Below are 22,047 nucleotides of genomic sequence, written 5' to 3' on the forward strand. Positions count from 1 at the left end.
ATAGCAAGGAGTAAGCCAGGCAAAAGTTGGTTGGGGATGGTGGGAGACTTATTGTGGTGCACCCCCATAAACTTATGTTTAACAACCAACAATTGCAACGTAAATGATCTGCTAATAAAAGCATGTCTAAATTCAAAAGATAAGTCATCTAGTATTCCACAGGAAAGGAATATTAGTATAGCATTAATAAGCAATACGCTAAACATGTTACCCTTCTTTTATATCAACAAAAATACTGAATAGTATGCACACATCTTAAAATTAACCAAATATTGTTACCTGAATATGTTCTTATGGAAACAGGTGACGTAAAACCGCTTGGCCAACTGCCCCATCCTCTTGATTTGCTGATTGCAGGCAGTAATGCCTTGTAAACCTGTGGACATTCTTCCATGTCGCAGCACGGCAAATGTTCTCTAGTGTCACTCCTGCAAACAATGCTGTAGATGCTGCTACAGCTCTTGTAGAGTGAGATCTTACAGTCCTTTGTAGTGGTCGGTTAGCTTTAACATGGTAGAAATGGATCGCAGAGGCTATCCATCTGGAAATTATGGCTTTAGTATCCGCTTTCCCCAGCGCAGTTTGGCCATATGCCACAAATAGCTGATCTGACTTTCTGAAGTTTTTTGTTCTTTGAAGATAAAACTTTAAACATCGTTTAATGTCCAAAGAATGTAGTGTTCTTTTACGCCAGGGGTTGTAGGATTTGGAAAGAAAACCCACAATTTCACTGGCTCATTCAAATCGAACTGAGAAGGCACTTTGGGTATGAAAGTTGGATTTGTTCGGAGAGTGACATACTCTTGAGAGAAATGTAAGAAAGGCTCTTTGATAGTGAAAGCCTGAATTTCTCCTATTCTTCTGGCAGAAGTTAGGGCTAAAAGCAGGGCGACCTTCCATGTCAAGAATTTGTGGTCGGCTTTGTGGATTGGTTCGAACGGGTGCTTCATCAGCTTTGAGAGGACCGTGTTGAGTTCCCATTCCGGTGGTGAAGGCCTAATTGGAGGATAAGCCCGGAAAAGACCCTCATGAATTGTTTTATCAGTGACGAAGAGCATAGTTATGGAGTGTCAGCCACTTTCCTGAACCTGGATAAGGCCGCTAAATGGACCTTTATGGACGAGAATGAAAGACCAGAGCGAGCCAAATGTAAAAGATAAGGCAGAATTTTCTCCGCTTGAGCTTCGATAGGGTGTAAAGCGTTTGAATTACACCAGGAACAGAAACGCTTCCATTTGAGACGATAGGTCTTCAACGTGCTCTGGGTTCGTGCTTTCTTCAAGATATCCCGGCAGTCTTGAGGAATTTGTAGGTGTTGAAATTCTAAGAAATTAGGAGCCATGCGTGCAATTTCAGAGATTGAGAGTCTGGGTGAAGAATCTGACCTCCGTTGTGTGACAGTAGAGTTGGAGCCGGTTGAAATTTGATCGGAGGCTCCTGTGACAGCAGCATGAGCTCCTGAAACCAATATTGACGAGGCCATCTGGGAGCAATTAGAAGTAGACGGCAGCTCTCCAATTTCATCTTGCGCAACACTCGTGGAATCAGAGGGATCGGAGGAAAGGCGTAAGCATAGATCCCTGACCATCGCATGGACAGGGCATTCCCTCTTGACCCCTGTTGAGGGTATCTGCTGGCGTAATACCGGCATTACTTGTTCTGGTTGGTCGCAAACAAATCCAATGTTAGTTTGCCCCAAGTCTGAAACACCTTGTTTAACTACGTGTAGTCCAGCTCCCACTCGTGGCAATCCGACAAGGATCTGCTTAGCTTGTCTGCCAGGGTATTGTGCAGACCTTTGACATGTTCCGCCTTGAGAGTTACATCGTGCAGCGTTAGCCATTCTCATAACTCTTGAGCCTCTTTTGATATTGTTGCTGACCTTGTAGGAAGATGGCTCTCAACTCTAGACTGTTGATGTGACATTTCTTGTGTTTCTGAGACCATTTGCCTTGCACCTGCAAGTCTTGGAGATGGCCTCCCCAGCCCTCCATGGGCGCATCTGTCATCAGGACGAAGTCTGGAGGAGTTTGTAAGAACGTGAGTCCTTGTTTTAGATTGTGAAGTTGTGTCCACCATTGCAGAGCATCCACTATACGTGGGGTGACTTTGATAATGTCCTCGAATGAGCCTGTCGCTTGCTGCCATTGGAGATGTAGCTCCTCCTGTAGAGGCCGCATTTTGAGACGTGCCAACAGAATGAGATTTATGGCTGAGGAACACATTCCCAGAAGTGACGCAAAGAGGCTAACAGAAAGTGACTTTCTTTTGGAAATTTTTATGGCCAATGCCTGTAGACGAAGTTGCCTTTCTGGAGACAAGAATGCTTTGCATTGTATCGTGTCCAGACAAGCTCCTAAGAAAAGTAGGACTCTTTTTTGGAACCAATTGAGACTTCTTTTCGTTGACAGTGAGACCTAGGGATGCAAAGAGATTGCGGCACACTGTCATGTCGCTCTGCACCCTGCACTTTGATGGACCTTTGACTAGCCAGTCGTCCAAGTACGGCAAAACCTGGATCCTGATGAGCGTAGTGCTGCCGCAACTGGGGCCAGGCCCTTTGTAAAAATCCTTGGCGCCGACTTGAGGCCAAATGGGAGAACTTTGAACTGATAATGGGCGCCAGCCACAGTGAAACGGAGATCCGATGTTTTGGGTGGATTGGGATGTGGAAGTATGTATCTTCCATGTCCAAGGAAGCCATAAAATCTCCCTCGTTGAGGCAATTTAGAATTTCCGAAAGAGTCACCATGCGGAAGCCCTGCTTCTTGAGATATTTGTTGAGTTTGCGCAGGTCTAGAATCGGTCGTCATTCCCCTGATTTCTTTTTTATGAGGAAAAGCGGGAATAGAAGCCTGTGTGCCTCTGATGCACTGAAACTTTTTCTATAGCATTCTTGAGGAGCATTGAATGAACTTCCTTGAACAATAATTGAAGACGAGGGGGAGGGGGACCCCTGGGCGGAGTTATTGGTGGTTTGGTGATAAACTCCAGGGTGTGACCACGTTGCACTAAGTCTAGCACCCACTGATCGGGTGTAATCGGCTGCCACTGTTCTTGAAAGGCAGATATCTTCGCGCCCACAGGGAGGGAAGGAAATGAGGTTGGCGCCCGGCTGATCTCACTGTTTTCTGTGAGTGTCTCACCCTTGATTGTTTGTGCGCCTTCGTCCACCTTGGCGAGAGAAACTAGCTGTTTCGGACTGTCGATAAGAAGACTGATAACTTTGCCGGTACTGAGGTTGATATTGTCTGCCTTGTTGGTGGTAGTTTCCTCTAGAGGAGTATCCACGTCCTCTAGCACCTCTAAACGATCCTCTCTTGTACTGCAATGACCCTAGGGATCTTGCAGCGTCTGTATCCGTCTTGATTGCCTGGAGAGCCTCGTCAATGTGTTTCCCAAATAGAGACTCTCGATCATAAGCCATGTCCAGGATCTTAAGTTGGACTTCGGGCCTAAAGGTGGTAGCCTTTAGCCAGCCCTGTTGTCTGAGAACTGCAGCTCCTGCCAGCTGTCTAAAGTTCGTATTAGCAATATCCAAAGCGCAGGTGATGGTTTCTGCCGCTGCACGTTCCCCCTCCAATAAGATCTTACGTGCGTCCTGTCTTTTATCCTCTGGGATAGATTAATTAAACCAGCCATCTCGGACCACATTTGGCGATCATAGCGTCCTATAATCGCTAAAGAATTTGCAGCTCTGATCGTGGCAGCAGCCATGGTGTAAATTTTTTTACCAATAAGTTCCAAACGACGCCCCTCCTTATCCGGTGGTGTAGTGATAGGGGTAGCTGGGTTTTTTGATCTTTGCTGCGCGGCCTGTGATATGACCGAATGCGGGTGTCCAATGAGGCATGCAGGACTAGTGAGAGGAGCACGATACTTTTTGTCAATCCTGGGCAACACTACTGGAACTGAAGCAGGGTTTTTCATCACCATGACACCTTCTTTCCAGATATAATCTATAATAGGAATGGCTCTTGACACCTTCCTAGTTTCTTCTTTAAAATCATAGAGGAAACATTCGGACTGCTCCACTGTCACCGGCAACTGAAATCTAGATGCAGCTCGCTGCATGAGAATATGAAAACCACCTATGTCTTCAGGTGGAGAGTCTGATGGTTGTGGAGTTGGTGGAGACGGCATGGGAATAACGTAGTCGTCCCATGGATCCAACGGTGGATTGTTAGGTAACTCTCCTTCCTCTACTTCTTCATCTGAAGAAGTGTCCGGGGTCTGCATAGGTAAGGCAGGTTGTGGAGTTTCTGTGACCGGAGACCTGGGCGGTGGAACGTCAGGTTGAGGAACTGGAACAGTAGGTTGGGCTGGAGGCACAACCTGTTGAGGTGGAAAACGTTGTTTGTAATCTGCCAGCATAGCCTGTAAATCTTGGATGAGGCTTAGTGGTAAATGGCTGGCCTCCGAAACCGGAGGCCTCCTCAGGTATTCTGAATGATGAGGGACTACAATGTCCTCTTGATAATAATGCCCAGAATAAGCATCTTCTTTTTCTTCATCATCCTCCTGGCATTTAATATTTAATTCTGAGGGATGGTGAGCTATTCCAAAAGCTCCCTCGTTGTCATCATCTTCATAACTCTCCTCATCGGCATCAGCATAAGTCTCTAGTAGATGAGATGGCATAAGTGGCGAAATGTAAGATCCTTACTGCCTCTGGTATGATACTAATTGAAAGGTCTTTGAAGAAAGCGTGGTAGAAAAAGCCTGTTGCACAGCTAAAGGCTTAGCTGAAGCAGTATCCATTTGTCTTGATGCCATCGGTGATTTCGTCGTCGATATGTTGATCGTCGACGAGGTTGTTGACGAAGGAGTTGTTGATGTATTCGACGTCGACGGGAGCGCCGTCGACGGACTCGACGGGACAATCGTCGACGGGCTTGACGTCGACGGGACTACCGTCGACAGACTCGTCTTAGATGTCGTCGACGGGTTCATCGTCGATGGACCTTGCTTCTTCGTCGACGAGACGGTCGTCAACAGTACCGTAGATGACTTCATCGACGGGGGCTTCTTCGTCGAAGAGTGCTTCTTCGTCGTCGAGGCTGTCGTCGACGAAGGTTTTTGTAGCCACAATACAGATTCTAGTAGACAGGATAGGCGAAGTAATGGCTGTAGCTCTTACTCACGGTTTTCTTAGAAGATTCCTTGGTGGCTGAGGCTCCAGAGATATTAGATGGAGATCTCTGTGAAGAGCCTGAAGTGGAGTGGGAGGTTTTAACATGTTTTCTCCCCTCACTTGAATTATCTTCTTGAGATCTCGCTCTCTTACTGGAGGTAGAGGCTCTGTCTTCGTCATCTGTAGAAGAGGATTTTAGCCACAAAAGGACTCAGGCCTCCCTATCCCTTAAAGTTTTAGAAGGGAAGGTGCGGCAGTTCTTGCAATTTTTTGCCTCATGCTTTGGATAAAGGCAATAAATGCAGTCCTTATGTTGGTCATCAACATGGACCCTTTTCTTTTCGCATGTTCTACAAGGTCTAAACAAGGCCTTCTTGTCAGACATCCTGAAGCTTTGATGAAGAAACTGTGCGGTGAAAATCTGAGGAGAACTGGCTCTGCAGAGAGGGTTCTAGAGGGTGCTGTGAGCTGATTGGCTAGTGCAAAGACTTTGGCCTTTTTAGCATAATGAGGTAGATAGGATACTACAATCTAGGCCTCAGGCCTTCTCATAGGGCCTACTACTGTAATTTACTGCTGGTACTGCTTTTTTATATACCGTGGGACTCCCGCCTCGGCGACGGGGAAAGATTCAGGCATGTGAATCTATGAAAGATACCCCAATACTGGATAAACAGAAAGACTACAAAAAAACAAAAAAAGGAAACTTCATTTCTGAGTATTACAACATTACAGTTGACATGAACGTTCACTTGTATACTAACATACCCCAAACAGACACGATCACAATGATGAGGAATATCTTATGTAGGGGAGAGGAAGAACTTGATGAATTAAACACCTTCATTGTTGACTGCATAGAGATAGTTTTAATGAATAACATCTTTCTTTTTAATAAGGATCTCTTTTGTCAAATAAAGGGGACGAGTATGGGAGCTACCTGTGCTCCGAGCCTTGCTTGTCTATATGTCGGAAAGTTTGAAGAGACGCATATTTACAACGAGGTTAGTCCTTTCTTTGAAAACATCACACATTGGTCTAGGTTTATAGACGATGTGTTTTTTATTTGGGACGGAAGTGAGACAGACCTCAATGCCTTCTTGGACTGGCTAAACTGTGGAGACGTAAACCTGAGATTTACTGCTAACAAGAGTCAAGTGGCAGTTGACTTCTTGGACATCAAAATAAAGGCGCAGGAAGGTAAACTGGGGGTGGAACTATTCGTTAAACCCTCTGACAGAAATACATTGCTCCACCATACAAGCTACCATCCTAAATGTCAAAAGGATGGGATACCATATAGCCAGTTCATCAGAATCCGACGAAATTGTACGGATAGGTCTACGTTCGAAAAACATGCTGAAATTTTAAAAAACAAACTGTTGCAGAGGAGTTACCCCAAAAGACTCATCAGGGAGAGTTACAAGAGGGCAAAGTACCGGAATAGAGATACTTTGTTTGAACCAAAAGAAGCATCATTACAGCCAAATGATGGCATAGTCATGGTCTCAGACTATAATAACATGAGTATAAAATTGAGGAATCTTATCACTAGGAATTGGTCGATTCTAAACAAAAAAGGCCAGACAAATTTACCCAAACCTACCTTTGCATACAGGAGGAACAGAACAATCCGCAATTGTCTAGTACAAACATATAGAGAACCAAAAAGGAGCTATCAGTTAAGCATCGACCACAATGCACCAATTCGTGGTAATTTGCCGTGTGGAACTTGTTCCCACTGTAAAACCATAATAAAATCTGACAAAGTTGACCTTAATGGTATAACGCACTGGATGAACGAACATGTCAACTGTAGGACATCCAATGTTATATATCTTCCTATGTGCCCCTGTCGGAAGTGTTACATTGGTGAGACAGGCAGAGAAATGCGTTTGCGGCTGTCTGAACACAGATCAGCCTTGAAAAATAGAAAGAAAAACGCCCCTCTTGTTGAACACTGGATTACCATGAATCATAGAGAAGATGACCTACAGTGGTTCATACTAGAAAAAATTAAAACATCAATGAGGGGTGGCAATACTGATAAAAGACGCAAACAAAGAGAGCAGTTCTTCATGTCTAAATTTAAATCTTATACAGAAGGGCTGAATAATAGAGAAGAATGGGAGAGAATAGTGAGGTAGTTCAGTAATATCTAAAAGGTAGTTAACTGTATACCAAAATGAAGCCAACTATGTACCGCTATAGTATAGATATATGCTGGTGGCCGAAATGAGGATTTCATTTTCATTTTTGTTTATCTGTGTTGAATCCTCATTGTAAGTCTGTGCGAAATGTGTAATTATGTGTCTATACTATAGGTTGGTGTGAAATAAAAAATATGAGTCTGAATTGTAAAGGGGACGTACGCCTTCACTCTGCCTGTAAAACCCACCAATAGTTAATATAATGGGCTACCCCCACTGGGCAGAACATGGGCAGCGGAGGGATCTTTGAGAACAGCTTAATAAGCATTAGCCCCTTGTGCAGAGTGAACACGTGCAGCTCCTAATAGTGTAAATTTGTAAATACCTCATGTCAATGAGATTACAAGCCATTCTTAATTGTAAGTAGTCTAATGCTCATGTTGTAAGAGGTTGAGTGCAATATAAATAAATACAAACTGTGTAATTGTAAAATTTATACATTACAATCTGCCATATATACGCATTCATCACCATGATGTATGGGTTTTCTGTATCGATAGACGCCAATTCTATGAAAAACTACTAAAATGGCCGACAATACTATGTTTAATAAAACAACAAGAAACATTGAACACTCTACAGATATCGCTGAAATGTTTACAATAAGGTGCACCAGCAATAGCGGTTGCACAAAAGCGTGATTCTTTTATATAAATCGCGTTGTGCGATTGAGAACTTCATGATGAGGTCGAGAGCGCGATCGACTGATTGGTCCGTCCTCGATTGTGTACGTCCCTCTGGTTCTGGTAAAAAACTACCATCATGGCCACCAAAACCGTAATGATTGAACTTCAGGTGTTTTCAATTATATTGGAAACGCCGGGTGAGTGCGTGTATATAAAGCCCCAGATTAGTTACACGAACGTACACCACACGGAAGGGCCAAGACAATCGCACGAAACAAAGGAGGTAAGAGGGACCGATACTACGCTAAGGAGTCCGGGACTCTGATTTAGCTCGTAAGACCGAGGGGCTATATCAAGAGGGTGCGGAGGGCAGGGGCGAGAGCTCAAAGCCACTGACTTAGTACTAAATGGAAGTTAATCCATGATACAAAAGGTTACCGTCTTAATAGCTCGTAAGACCGAGGGGCTATGTTAAGAGGATGTAGAGGGCAGGGGCGAGAGCTCCAAGCCATCCACCTAGCACTAAATGAAAGGTAATCCCTGATATAAAATGTTATCGTATCGTCTAAACAGTGCCAGCAAAATAGATTAGTGCGTTAGTAATATATACTTTTTCGCGAATATGGAGCCTTGATGAATTTGAACATTAGCCTCGTCTAAAATCTCTAATTATAAAGTGTAGAGTTTTTTAAGCATATATGCATCCGCACTATCAGTGAAATAAGTGTGGTAATTAGGAGTAAACTCCAGCTAAAATAGCCTGTATAATGAATAACTTATACATATACTAGAGATACTAAACACCATATATGTTATTTATCCAGGCTGTTGGTGAGTGCATCTAAAATTTAAACAAAGAGGTGCATACGCTAAACAGATTGATCCACGGAGTGCCGAGTTCTAAGCCACTCGAGTATTAATGAAAAGAAATACAAGGATCACAACGTGTATTGGATAAGCTATTTGCACCAATCGACTTGCGGATGAAACAAAAGTAGGTGGACTAGTCATTCCCCGCATTGGGTTCTAGCAATATTGTGGGTAGGAGCTACAAGTATGTACTAAATTTTAAAAAACATGTATCTCCCATGTACAGATTCCCTGATGTAACGCGAGGGATGAAATTATAACCAACCATAAAACTCCAGTACCCTGATGTGGCAATGTATAAAAGGACCACTTTTAAATCTAAGAAACTTTAGGGCACCGTCAACAGTTATTTGGCACAACTCCCCCGATAGTTTAACATCTAACAAACTGTTATGTATCTATTTTTAGATTAAGAGGATCCTTTAGAAAGTCCTGAAGAAGGTGTTCTAAAGAACATATCACCGAAACGCGTCGACAAACTTATTTTTATTTAATATGTACTATTAATTGGTTTTTTGTACATTAGAAGATTATGGTTCTTTTTATAAACTGAATGTATTTGTATAAAATGTTTTTTTGTATAAAAGGATTTTTATGATTCCATGTAATTATGATCATGACATTATGATTTTAAATGTGTTTAGCAATTTTATGAATGTATTTGCTTTGCTTTGAAAAAATCAAAATAAAAACTATATTTTGATACATACATTTGTTAGGTTTGGTTGAATAAGACTTCCTGGGGTAACTGTTGTTGTGTAGAAGCCTAAGTGAATGTTCATGTCAACTGTAATGTTGTAATACTCAGAAAGGAAGTTTCCTTTTTTTGTTGATTTACTTCCCGGTCCTTTCTGGGTTCAATAGGGAAATCTCTCCCCTTTTTCATTTAAACAGAAAGACTTCCACGGACAGCATACAAACGGTAATCCTCCACCCTTCTCCCTTCCACTTCAGATTCCAAGTAAAAGAAGAGGGGGCATTGCAGTGTATAACTTAAAAGCATCTTTTTCAGTCTGCCAGGATGAAGAATGATGCAAGAAGGGTGCAGAGATGTGTTAAGACACCAGTATGTGGGCCTGGGCCACTGTACATTGGCGTGAACAGAGTGAAAACTCTTTAGAGCAGGGCAAGAATTTTAGGCTTGCACTATACTATTGATTCTCAACATATTGCTCGCTGTTGGGCAAAGGTAAGGATCAAAGGTCAAGTAGAAAGGCCATTTAGAAAGAATGTACATTTATTTTAACTGGACTCGTAACAGAAGCAACCAGTTGTGGTTTCAGGGACATGTACAGGACCAACTATGGTGCCTTGGGTTGGCACAGAAGTTACATTCTGAGGAATTTTTATTTGCTCTCGACAAAACTAATGTGTCATCTTGCAGTTTCTTTAAAACTGTACAGAACTGGCCATTTATTTTACTACAATATTTGTATATTTAAATCGGTTAATGTTAAAGCTTACTAGGGTCCAAAAAGCCCCGATTTTTCTGCTACTTTATTACTGGTTTGAGAGGCAGTGTTGGGCTCACTGAGTGGTTTGGAGAAAAATTTTAGGTTACCTTTCAGGAGCCTTGGGTTGTGGCTAATCATGGAGGATCAGAAGTTGCTGACAGAAGGTTAGGCGACTAAGGGAAATTTCCAGACCGCCATATGGAATATAGTTGTGTTATTCTTGGAACATTCATTTTGATTACATATGCTCCCTCTCTGGCTCCCTTCAACGGCACTTTGACGAATCTCACAAGGAGGGAGCTCAGCAAAGGTGTTTCCTGAAAACTAAGTTGTTTCCCATAGAAGAAATCACTCTACAATCTTGAAAAATTCAGCATTTTGTGCAACACAATTCCAATACAAAGCGGTGCAATGACTCCAGAAGAAACAAAAGCTTCCCCTTCCATAATCCTGCATTTTCATCTTGCGATCATCACACTCTGAATATGGGGCACTCTTACCAGTGACAATATACTGGGAATCTCCTGAGAAAGCACAGTCCCACATCCAGCCCCGTGACGTCTCCCCTGGATTGTTACTCTTGATGCTCAGCTCAGTCATAAGCGAGAAGTTAGACGTCCTCCAGATTTTACAAGTCTGGTCCGCAGAGCATGTTGCCAGGAGTCTGAAAATTAAACAAATAACCAGATGCAAGAAGGTTAATTGGATGAGTCAATAACTATGTTCTGCAAAAAATTTCTCAGAAGGCTAAGTTTTTATGTTTATGGACAAACTATGGTTGCTCATGGCTTATGCCTAGCCATCAATAGCTAACCATGGTTTAAACTTGGTTCTGCTCGCCTATTTAACTGACCCGGAGACGGCAGAGACCCCGAAAACTGGCCAATCCCAAAGCAATAATAATCTGTAAAATAAGAATATGGCAGTTACTTACCTAGAACCACAGTTTTCCAATGTGGTGAGTGTGTTCTGTATAACTGTAATCTTTCCTCGTGTCATGGGCACACAGAGCGCCAGAATGCAGGTCAATTTTCTAAAGTTTATGATTACTAAAAATATGAAGAGCAGAACCAAGAGGTGCCCTGAATAGGAGCACATGTTGGAAATAGTGGCGGCTCCTCCGCTAAAGGCGGAGAGGCATCACCCCACTGCTCGATGAACAGTGCAAAATAAAAATAACATGATAATAACAAGAAGTTATTTTCATTTTATTTTTGTTTGTGGGACTCCAGCCAGGTCGGGAGAGGCGGGGATCGCCGACGTCAGAGGGAGCAGGAGTGGTTTACACTCTCTCCCAAAGTGCTTATGACGGCTTGGCCAGCCCGCTGTGGCCAGTCAAAGAGTCATGCGCACTTGGCATGTTCTCCACTGTGCTGTGTTGCACAGCCCAGTGAACTCCATGTTCAGCCTCCCAGGTACTGCCTGAGTGGCCAAACAGGGCGCTCAGTCCAATGGCGACGCTGCTCCTTCAGCGTCGTAATTGGCTGGGAGAGTCCGGGAGCCTGCATTGCTTCAGTGGCAGAGAGCGGGGACGGAGGAGAGATGTGCAGTGGCGGCAAAGATGTCTATTTATTTATTTATTTTTCATGCCCGCGCCTCTCCACCCACGTACACAGGCAGCCGCCACTGGTTGGAGATCTCAAGTTGGCCCTGTTCTTACCTTTGGCAGAATTCTCTGCAGACAGTTACACAAGGTGAGATGTGGTGAGACAGATAGGGACAGTGAGACGCCAGGCACCGCCTGAATAAATACAGGGTCACGAACTAAGGCATAGTGAAGGAGGTGGCACCCAAGCAGTTTGAAGTGCAAGATGGACAGTGCTGCATGGCAGAGGCTGCTGCTGGTTGAGGAGTTTGTGAGAACTTTGACATCAAATCCAAGCAGCCATTGATGGGTGTGCTGGAGTAAACAATGGTGGATTTTCCAGGTCAAAGTCGTTGTAATACATGCCTAAACACGGTCTCGGCAGCTGAGTGAAAGGTTCCAAGTGTTTAGAGGAGGTTCATAATGACTGAAAAGCACTCTAAAGATGTCAAACAGGGCTTCTTCCAGACCGATGCAAGAAGAGACGAAGAAAATTAAAAAGTGATGAATGCTGAACCCCCAAGAAGTCATACCGAGATGAGAGGTCCTCCGGAGACTATAGGGACAAATCTGGAGTGGCGGATACCAGTGGAATTCCATTTGGAACGAGTGGAGACTGACGTTCCAGGAGGGGAGGATGCTATGTCCACAATGCAGTTGACGGTTTAGGTAACAGAGGTGTGAGAAGCATCCATGGAATCTAACCTATATGGGGTGGATGAGTTTTAAAAATGTGTATGACTTTACAACGCATGCCTTTACCAAGCACGCCTGATCTACTGCTTTTTTTTAATTTACTCCTAAACTTAATCACTAAGTACCCGTAAAACATCAAATTACCCTTACCATACTTTACCACTACCCTCTCCTAAACCGTAAAAGTATCTACTTCAGATTTAATTTTAGTGTATTTCTTCATCCTTCTGTGGACCATATAGAGCATAACCCAAAAACAGAAGATTTCATAATTTTCTGGTAAGCATCTGTCTCCCAAATCAATGCAGTGGTAAATGTCATCGATTTACAGCTCTCCAAGGAATCTTCCTATTCTTCTGTGCTGTTCACTCGGTGGAGCAAACAAGATCCTTGCTGGTGGCTCCACTGAACTCCTGCAATATTATTTGGTCCACGAAGAAGCTCCACGAGAGGCTTCACAGAGTAAACATAGGCAGTCAATTAGGTCTGAACATGAAAGCCCATGAGCACATAAAAAAACCTTGAAAGTACTTCACTGGCTCCCTCTATACAATCCACAAACCCTACTAGGGATATAGGTCTGCCCAACTACAAACCTGAGCACTACATTTTTCTCCTAACCGGACCCTAAGCTTAGAAATGACACATCTTGTTAGCTAATGAACATTTAAACAACTGAAACAAAGAGGGAGGTGCTTGGGTGTCAAGGACTGTAAACTGTGGAATGTGCCAAATCCAACACTCAAGACTAATGGAAACTGAAACGGTTTCAAAACAAGCATTTGCAATGCAATAGGTCTCGCATTTAGGTGAGTTTAAGCTATTGGAATTGTAAATGAGAATGCCTTTTACTTAAGTTTTAAAAACGAAAACAAAAATAAAATGCATTGTTATTTGCAATGTGAATAGCTCAAACTCACATAAATGCCAGACCCAATTCATTGCAAATGCTTGTTTTGTTTGGTGTCCGGGCCTAATTTTGATCCCAATCCGAACCTGGACTTGCATCAAAACCCAAGTGTGGTTGCAAAGACATCACAATGTATGCTCCATAGGAGCAATTTAGTGCAAAGTGCTACTTTATGAAACTTTTAGGCTACTTTCCAGCACCCCAAAGTTCCCGCTAACACGAAGCGCTGACAAAATCGTATTAATTTTATGTACATTTTGATTAAATCTTGGATCTAAAATTTTTGCTGGCAACACACATCAAGCTACAGGAACGCTTAAACTCCGTAAATCATGCATTCACAGCCATCACTTGTGTGGGTGTGAAAACAAGTATATTTAATTAAAAACCTACACGCGACGCGAGCTCTCCTCTAAGTCGTGTACATGCAGGAATCCCTCGTCTTTAATACCGTGACAATCACAGCAATAAGTCAACTCACGACATAGATGGGAACACATTATCCTACACTTTCTTCTGATTTTTTTTTTTTTTTTTTAAAGACCAATGGTCCCAGATTTTATTTAGTTTCACAAGTAACAAACCAAATGATCATACAATGTCATAAAAACTACAAACTTTACCCAGCCAGTAACTTGTTTCGACATGTCGGTCATACATAAGTGAAAATAAACAGTAGCCAGGGGAGATGCATTAGTTCGCAATTATCAGTGCCAGGAAAAGTCTCGGGTTGCAGTGCCTGTAGCATGTGTCACTGCAAAAGGACCAAGGTGGTCATAAAAGCCAACAGCAATTGTTCTAGGCCGTGTTCCCTGGTTGGCACGGATGAGGTCAAAGACAGGAGTCACATCCCATAGTGCCATATGGATCGCTGGGCTACAGTCTCCTGATCGTGGCAGTGTGCAATAAACATTGTGTAAAGGGTAAACAGGGAGGGGAAAATGAACATCATTGTGAGTACAGCAGAAACGAACTCACTGTCAACCAAGAGATACAACAGGGAAATAATGAAAAAAGGAAATAAAAAAGAAAAGGAAAAAAGAAAGGAGGGAGGAACACTTCAACAACAGTTGGACTAGTATTAGCGTGTACAGTAGTGTATCAGTGACCCTAGCGGCGCATGGTACGCCCTATCTGGACTGGGTGGGGACGGCTGTGGATGTAGGGTTGCCGTGGCCGTATGGCGGGAGGGGAGGGGTTGATAGCAAGTAGACCTAGTCGGGTAGTACCTTAGTGGCCGGGGGAGGGGGAGGGGGGGGGGAGCGTCTCGCCGGGGCGGCGGACGACTGTTCCCCCACTGCTCCGTGTCGAGGCGGTTACGTTATACCAGCCTGGGTGCATGTCCGATGGTATGCGGTCAGGGTAGCGTCCCAGTCTTGGGCAATCGGGTACATACGGAGGCCCGCCGTCTCCTCCCTGTGTAGAGACACGCTCTCTGCGCAAGCCCAGTTGTCAAATGAGCGACGCCAGTCCCTACACTTGCTTCTGATGATACACCCAAGGAAATACCAACGCGGATGGGGAATTGAAACTCTCTAAAAATGAAAGAAACCACTAGTTGAATTGAAACGTTCCGGAAGGTGGCACTGTTTGATTAAGCGACCCACATCAGCACAGCGAGATTATTGCTGAAAATTGCCCAGAGAAGCACAATAATTACTCACCAACTGGGTATATAACACCAGAAGTAACTGGCAGATAGAAAGCACCCAGGGGGGAAGAAGGAAGAAAAGCAGTCTCACATGTGTCTCACGTTCTGTCTTGGGGGCTGGGGGGATGGTTGGGGGGGGGGGGGGTATCTTACCCTGTACGTCCAAGGCGAGCTTCTTCCAGATGGGAGCAAATTTCTGGCAGTGTCCGCGCCAGGGCGCATAGAACTCGGCGAAGCAGGCGCTGCTGGAGTTCAGAAGGTGAGAGCGGGCCGAGTCGGAGTCCAAGATGACCAGCGGGTCTTCCCGGGAGTACTAGCAGGCCCAGCCGGGCAGCAACACGGCCCAGAGGAGCCACAGCACACACATCTTGGGCATAATTCGACCGGGACCAGCGCTGCAGGGCCGGTCAGAGAAAAGACATGGAGAAGGCGGAGCGTGGGCTGAAACGCCGGAGGGAGAGAAAGCGAAAGCACGCCATGCGCGCGTTGAGGGAGAAGAGTACGCGTGCACTGACTGGGGGCGGCTGGTGCGTGTGTGTTTGTCGGCGAAGTTACTGCATGCAGCTGGCTTACGTGGACAGAAGGGGGACAGGAAATGTGCACATCGCACATGTCTGTACGTGCGTGTTCAAGGGCGCTTTCACAATTGCAGTCCGTTCTGCGCATGCACATCTCCAGTCTCCCTTCCGAAGCAAGTCAGTAACAATAGATCTCGCTGGCGACAGCGCTTTCGCACTGCATCGCCAGGCGAGACCTAAAAAGGCCTAAAGGCTGACGTTTTTCGCATCACCTACAACTGAAAACTCATTTGCACGAAGCAATCGAAGAAATGTCATAAATGAGCTTTCCTCTAACCGACTGGACTATAAATTCTACAATCAAACAAGGGGGTGGGGTTGGAGTACACGTTTTGCAGAAGCAATGTCTCAACGCCCAATCATGTTAAAATACAAACGAGACACAACCTCCTATCAGTCTCTGATTCTATGTCAGGACCGGAGGGCTCAGATTATGCTTTTCTTTCTCCGCTTTTAATGACACACAAATTTCACGGCAGTCAGAAATGTAATAACATTTTTTTTCTCCCAACAATACAGGAAAAAACGTATCCAATCTAACAGTACAATCAAACAGAAACTTGACCAAAGACTACAACTCCCATAGTTCCAAAGGGATGCTGTTTAGTAAGTCCTTTCTTAGTGTCCATGAAGTACACATAGTCTCTCCATTTTGGCTGTCCCTCCTCTTTCTTTGCTGATTCTCAGCCAGTTAAGTCGCTTTTCTTTGTCTCTTACAATTTAATTGTGTTTGCATACCTCATACTCCCCCGGGACGCTTGTCGGTCTGCGGACTGTGCCTGGGGTCTCGGTTGATTTTTTATTGTGCTTAACAGCTGTTGTTCTGTTTCAGATTCCCTATCAGCCGCGGGAGCGTTAGTGCTTCTTATGTAACAGCCTCCATTTGCATGCTGTGCTGGCATAGCCTGCTAGACTCGTTGCTCCCACGGCGCGGTCTCCTCAGACGAAGAGCCGGTCTGTGTGAGTCAGACCATTGCAAGCCTTGTCTCACCTGCAGGGGTCTGTATTCCCAGCATTATTGTCACGACACCTCGGCAGGGGTCCATAGTGCGGCTTGGTTCCGCGTTATCGCCTCCGGGCAGGTTATTAATTGCACAGTCTGTTGGTGTTGTCGCGCTGGGAGACAGCTTGGCCCGGTCAGTTTTTTTGAGGGCTTGAGTGCGTCAGAGGCCGGTGCAGCCTTGATTGCGGTCCTCCGGTCAGCGTGTATTCCTACTGGGGTCCCCAGGGCCTATACGTGAGATTACCTCCCCTGATATTGCTTGGCCTGATAGTCCGTGGTCACTTTGCGCTTCTGTCAGGATGCAGCATGATGATGTATACGAGGAGGAAGAGGTCCAGGAGTACCTCCTGTATGATGACTTTTTTGAAGCAGTTGAGTTGACACATATATATATATATATATATATATATATATATATATATATATATGTGTGTAAATAGAGGTTGTAGGTCCCATGGAGCAGCGCCTCTCTGAGAGGATAGTGCAAGAGTGCGTTAAATTGGCGCCAGCCTTGCCTGGAGGCCCCACTCCTGCCGGCGTTCCCGTCCCTGGGGAGGGCCCCCTGCCTCCCGGGAAGAGTTGTACTGAGGGTGGCCCTGCCGAGACGCAGTAAGTGGATAAGGGAGCGTTCGAGCACTTAAAGGGCCCCTTCCTAGCTAAGGTGGCTCCCCCCTCCTCTGCCCCGACACCTACTCGGCAGCCCCTTCAGGCTCCCACGCTGGATTCCCCGTCTCCTAATGGGGATTTGCCGGGAGATTCAGACGACAATACGGGGTCTTCGCGGTGTTGGCACCCGGCTGGCACTTCCGCCTCATTGCCGCAGGATAGTTCAGGCATGCTAGACCCGGATGAAATAATTCATCCCCGGTCGGCGGCTTGGGCTCCTGGGGACAAGGTGGCCAAATTTGTAGCCGGCCGCCTTTGCAAGCCCCTAGAGAAGGAGGCTAGGGGGTGCTTGGGGGCAGAGTGTCTGAGGCCCACGTTGGAGGGGAAGGTAGCCTTCACCGCAGAGTTAGACTCCAAGATGGCCACTTTTTTGGCCAAGTTAATGAAAGATCCCCGGAAGGGTATTGATCGCTCTTGGCGTTCTTGCCAAGACAAGCTTTTGGAAGCTATAGGGCCAATGACAAAAATACTGGACATGGTGGAAGAGGCTAAAGTAATGGGTTCCGCCATCTCCCCTGAAGTGCTCGCAAATTGGGCTTGTGTGTTATAATATTCTAGGGCAATGCCAACTGTGCTCTATCGATGGAACGCCGCTGCTCTCTGTTAATCTAGTTTGACCCAAAGCTGGGTGACCCTTTTGTAAAAGAATTAGGCAAATTTGTGGCCACGTTTACATCGTTGGACAAGGCCCAGTCCAATATAAAGAGGGTCTTTCAGCTCCGGGTTTCCGAGGGGGCCGGTTGCCACAGGGGCCACTCGACCGGCGGTGGCGTCCAACAGAACCCCAGCAGGGGACAAGGCTCCGGCCGGGGACAATATAATTCCAGCTCCAACTACACTAACTTTTAGCCCACAAGAGGACAACGGTTCCGGGGCCGTGGAGATTTCAAGAACTACGCCGGCGGTTCCACTGGTAAGTGTCTTGCCGGCAGCGCAGTTCCGTATCGGGGGTCGTTTAGTGGCCTTCCGGGACGCTTGGGCAGCTATCACGACAGACGCTTGGGTCTTGCAAAACATCTGAGGGTTTCATATAGAGTTTTATGAGCACCCTTGCCTGCAGGGTTTCCCGCGCCCCATTTCCTTCTCCATTGCTGATGCACAGCTGCTCGACGAAGAGGTCTCCGCTCTGCTTCGCAAAGGGGCCATTTGTCGTTCAGCTCTACATCCCAACGGGTTTTTAAGCAACATTTTTGTTGGTGGACAAACCCGATGGGGGGCGGCGTCCGATTGGATGGTGAGGCTGGACCTCAAGGATGCCTACTTAGTGATCCCCATTCATCCACCCCATCGGCGCTTTCTGCAGTTTAGATGGAAGGATCAGATTTACGAGTTTACCGCCCTTCCAATCGCTCTTTAATCGGCACCCTGATGCTTCACAAAGGTGCTCCACCCGGCGGTAGAGTTCCTCAGAGCCCAGGGCATGCGCAGGATTGTCTACCTGGACGACATTCTTCTCATGGCGCAGTGCCCCTGGAAGCTGTCCATGCAGCTACGGCAGGCGGTGTCTGTCTTGCAGGGGCAGGGCATGTCCATGAGGGTAATCTGGACATCCCCAGAAAAGCCAGTCGATCTCATCCAGGCGTAGCGTCGAAGGGCTACCGAAGTGGAAATCGCCCTGCCTAGAGAGTCGGTGATATCCAGTCCACAACAGATGGATAACTTCGCCGCATCCCTCCCGGCGGCAATAGCCTGGGAGAGCACTGTCCGGGCCTCCTCCGGACACTGAGGCAGCACCTGCACAACCGTGTCCCACACAGAGTGGGAATAACGGCCCAATAGACATGCGGTGTTTACCGACCACAGTCCCAAGCTGGCGGAAGAGAAAATCTTCTTCCCAAGATGATCCAGCTTCTTGGTTTCCCTCTCCAGTGGAACGGTAGGGAATGGGCTCTAGGAGGTAGAGGCTTGGACCACCGAGCTCTCAGGGGTGGGGTGTTGGGAAAGGAAAGTGGGGTCACCCAGAGCCAGGCGGTGGTGTGGGGCAATCATCCTATCCACGGGTAGCCCCCATGTTGGGTCTGGACCAGGTGCCCAAAAGGACGTCGGTGAGGGATTCATTAAACGGCAGCTGGGGCTCCGAAGGGCTACTTTTAAAACAGCCAGATCTGAAAAAAAACAGTTGGGTATAGATTCTTTACCTTAGAATTACGCCCAGGCGTCGGACTGGATCCGGAAAGTTTTTTCGTCAGCAGTACCTCTGCACGTCGGAAGGTGGCGCGTCCATCGTTGGTGTTGTGCCGCCGGGAGGACGTTGTGGTAGCTACTTTATGCGCTGACGTCAGTTCTTTCTTTTTCCGTGCCAGCCAGTGCAGAACCGGAGAGAGCAGTGCCTCCAGTCACTTTTTGACTGAACTTTTTGAGTGACTTTTGTCAACGTCTCTTTGAGTCCTACAACTCCTTGTGCATGTAGAGATGCCCGGCTTCAAGGCTTGCGGATCCTGTTCTCGACTGATGTCGGTTACGGATCCGCACTGCTTGTGCCTCTTTTGCCTGGAGCGCGACCACGACCCAAGTCATGCTCCGACTGCTGGTCCATGGCTCAGAAAGCTTTGCGAGAGCGATCCCAAAAGCTTCTTGAACTCCGGCAGTCGGCTCTGCACCGTTCGAGGTCCCTGTCGCGAGGGAGGTCGAGGGACCAGTCGCGGAGCCATCACCACTCTTTTTCTAAGTCTTCGCACTCGGGGTCAGGTAAGTCGAAGCACAAGAAGAAGTCGAAGAAGCATCGTCACTCTTTGACTACTCCCAGTCGGTCGGCTGATGCGACGAGGGATGCAGGCGGTGCCCCTCCCACAACTCTGCGTGCGGAGCCTGAAGTGTCGACTCCGAGTTTCCCTCCCTTCCCGGGACCGGGAGCGACTCCTGCCCAGCTTCGTAAGTTTTATGAGGCGATGCACGCCATCTTTGGGCAGCCTGAACCCACCGGCGCGCCCTCGGCCCCGCAAACTCGGTTGGGGGACCAAGGCCTTCTTCGCCGGTGGCTCCAGTGCCACAGGCCCCCCTTGGATCCAGGTCTGGATCCAGATTGGCACTGGTTGACCTTATTATGTCTCCACCGGCGCTGCTTCCTCTGGCACCACTACCACATTCGACGACGGTCGTGCCCCTGGCTGTCGTCGACCCCGGCCTCCATCCTGATCCTGTTTTAGGGCTGATTGGCACCCAGAGGATGAGGAGGAGGACTGGGAGGGGTCAGGTGGCCCTCTGATGGACCAGTTGGACAGTGAACAGGACTGAAGAGAGGAACTGGGGGATGCCAGTGGTCTGGCCACCTCCCCTGACCATGGCATGTTGTCTCCTCCTACCGTGGCTACAGAGAAGGGAGCGTCATACGCAGTGGTGTTGCGTAGGGCGGCCGAGGCTCTCAACCTCGAGCTCCCTACAGTTGGGGTCAGGACTAACCTCCTGACAGAGGTGCTTTAACTGCACAGCAATAACTGCTTTCTCCTCAAAAGACAGGGATGTTTCTCTTAACAGCAGTTAGTAGAATGGAATCAGGGTACAGATTACCTCTCAAAAAGTCAAGATCAGGCCCTGGCAGTCTAAACTTCTTGAAAAGCATCAAAGTAGCCACCTTAAATGCAGCTGGTATGAAGAATGACGCTATTGCTGATTTCAGGAAACTCAGTACCGCCGGGCAGGAGAAATATTAATAGGACCGCTGGCTGCAATGTTTTAAAGATGACCAACGTTGAGGCCTAAAGATTATCAAAGGGAATGGTACAGTTCATAATGTCTCTAGCAAGTAAGTCAGGAATTTTTTATTTTGTTCACCAGATAAATTGTAGACAGTGAAAGTAGAGGAGATGAGGGTGTATAGAAGATGCATCTGTGACAGAAGAGCCTGTATATGGCATGCACATGCTCTAGGGAAATGGTGACTTCGAAAGAGTACATTTGTTTTTCCTTTAATAGTCTATTTTTTTTACAGGACTGGATCTCCTTCACACATGGTTGTGGGGCTCTGACACTTAATGTAAATCTCTAAGGTGCAAATGCCTTTGGTGACCTTAGTTAAGAAGTGAAGTCCAGTTGAAGAAAAACTGTCATGGTCTATGATCTAGTAAAATTATTAGCCGAGCTGCAAATTCTGTGCTGTTCGGTCATCATTTCTAGTGAAGATATTCCCTCCACTACAGAACTTTTTCCAGAGTGTAAACTCTGGCAAAAGGGTCAACTGGGCCTTAGATCCACAGTGCCAGTGAAAGTATTAGCACAGTTGTAGAACGTGTTATTCTTCCAGGGATTAACACTAATAAAGAGATTATCCAACTGTAAAAACACAGATGCCAGGATATGATGTAAGATCTAATAAAGTGACAATTCCATCTGCCTCTCCTGGTCAACAGAGACACCAGATATATTAAAGATTAAACTCCTATTCTACCATGTTGCCAGCCAAAGGAAAATACATTACCTTAGCTATACAGCCGCAGAACAAACTATTTATCAGGGCGCTAGCTCTAGCAAAATTATTATCCAGATGCATCTACTTCTTTTTTCTTCACAGTCATGATGGTTGACAGCTCCAAAAGAGAGATGTGATTAGACTAAATTCCTCTTTATGCGTCAGGATTTTATATCAGATCATTTTCTGCCAGCTCAGGTAAAGCGATGAACTTGGCTGTAGATCTTTTATAAGGGTGGCAGGTGTAGAAAAGTACTTC

At 46.2% G+C, this 22,047-nt stretch overlaps 1 protein-coding gene across 4 annotated transcripts in view; it reads right to left on the reverse strand.

Moving 5' to 3' along the window:
* Positions 1-22,047, reverse strand: part of MLST8 (MTOR associated protein MLST8) — a 140,555-nt gene that overhangs the window by 9,993 nt on the left and 108,515 nt on the right. For all 4 annotated transcript variants that reach the window (XM_078664836.1, XM_078664839.1, XM_078664837.1 and 1 more), the window contains one exon: positions 10,795-10,958. In XM_078664836.1, coding sequence (XP_078520962.1) covers positions 10,795-10,958 — 164 coding nt within the window. The remainder of the gene's footprint in view (positions 1-10,794; positions 10,959-22,047) is intronic.

The sequence above is a fragment of the Lissotriton helveticus genome, chromosome 10, assembly GCF_964261635.1.
Source record: "Lissotriton helveticus chromosome 10, aLisHel1.1, whole genome shotgun sequence".
NCBI lineage: Eukaryota > Metazoa > Chordata > Amphibia > Caudata > Salamandridae > Lissotriton > Lissotriton helveticus.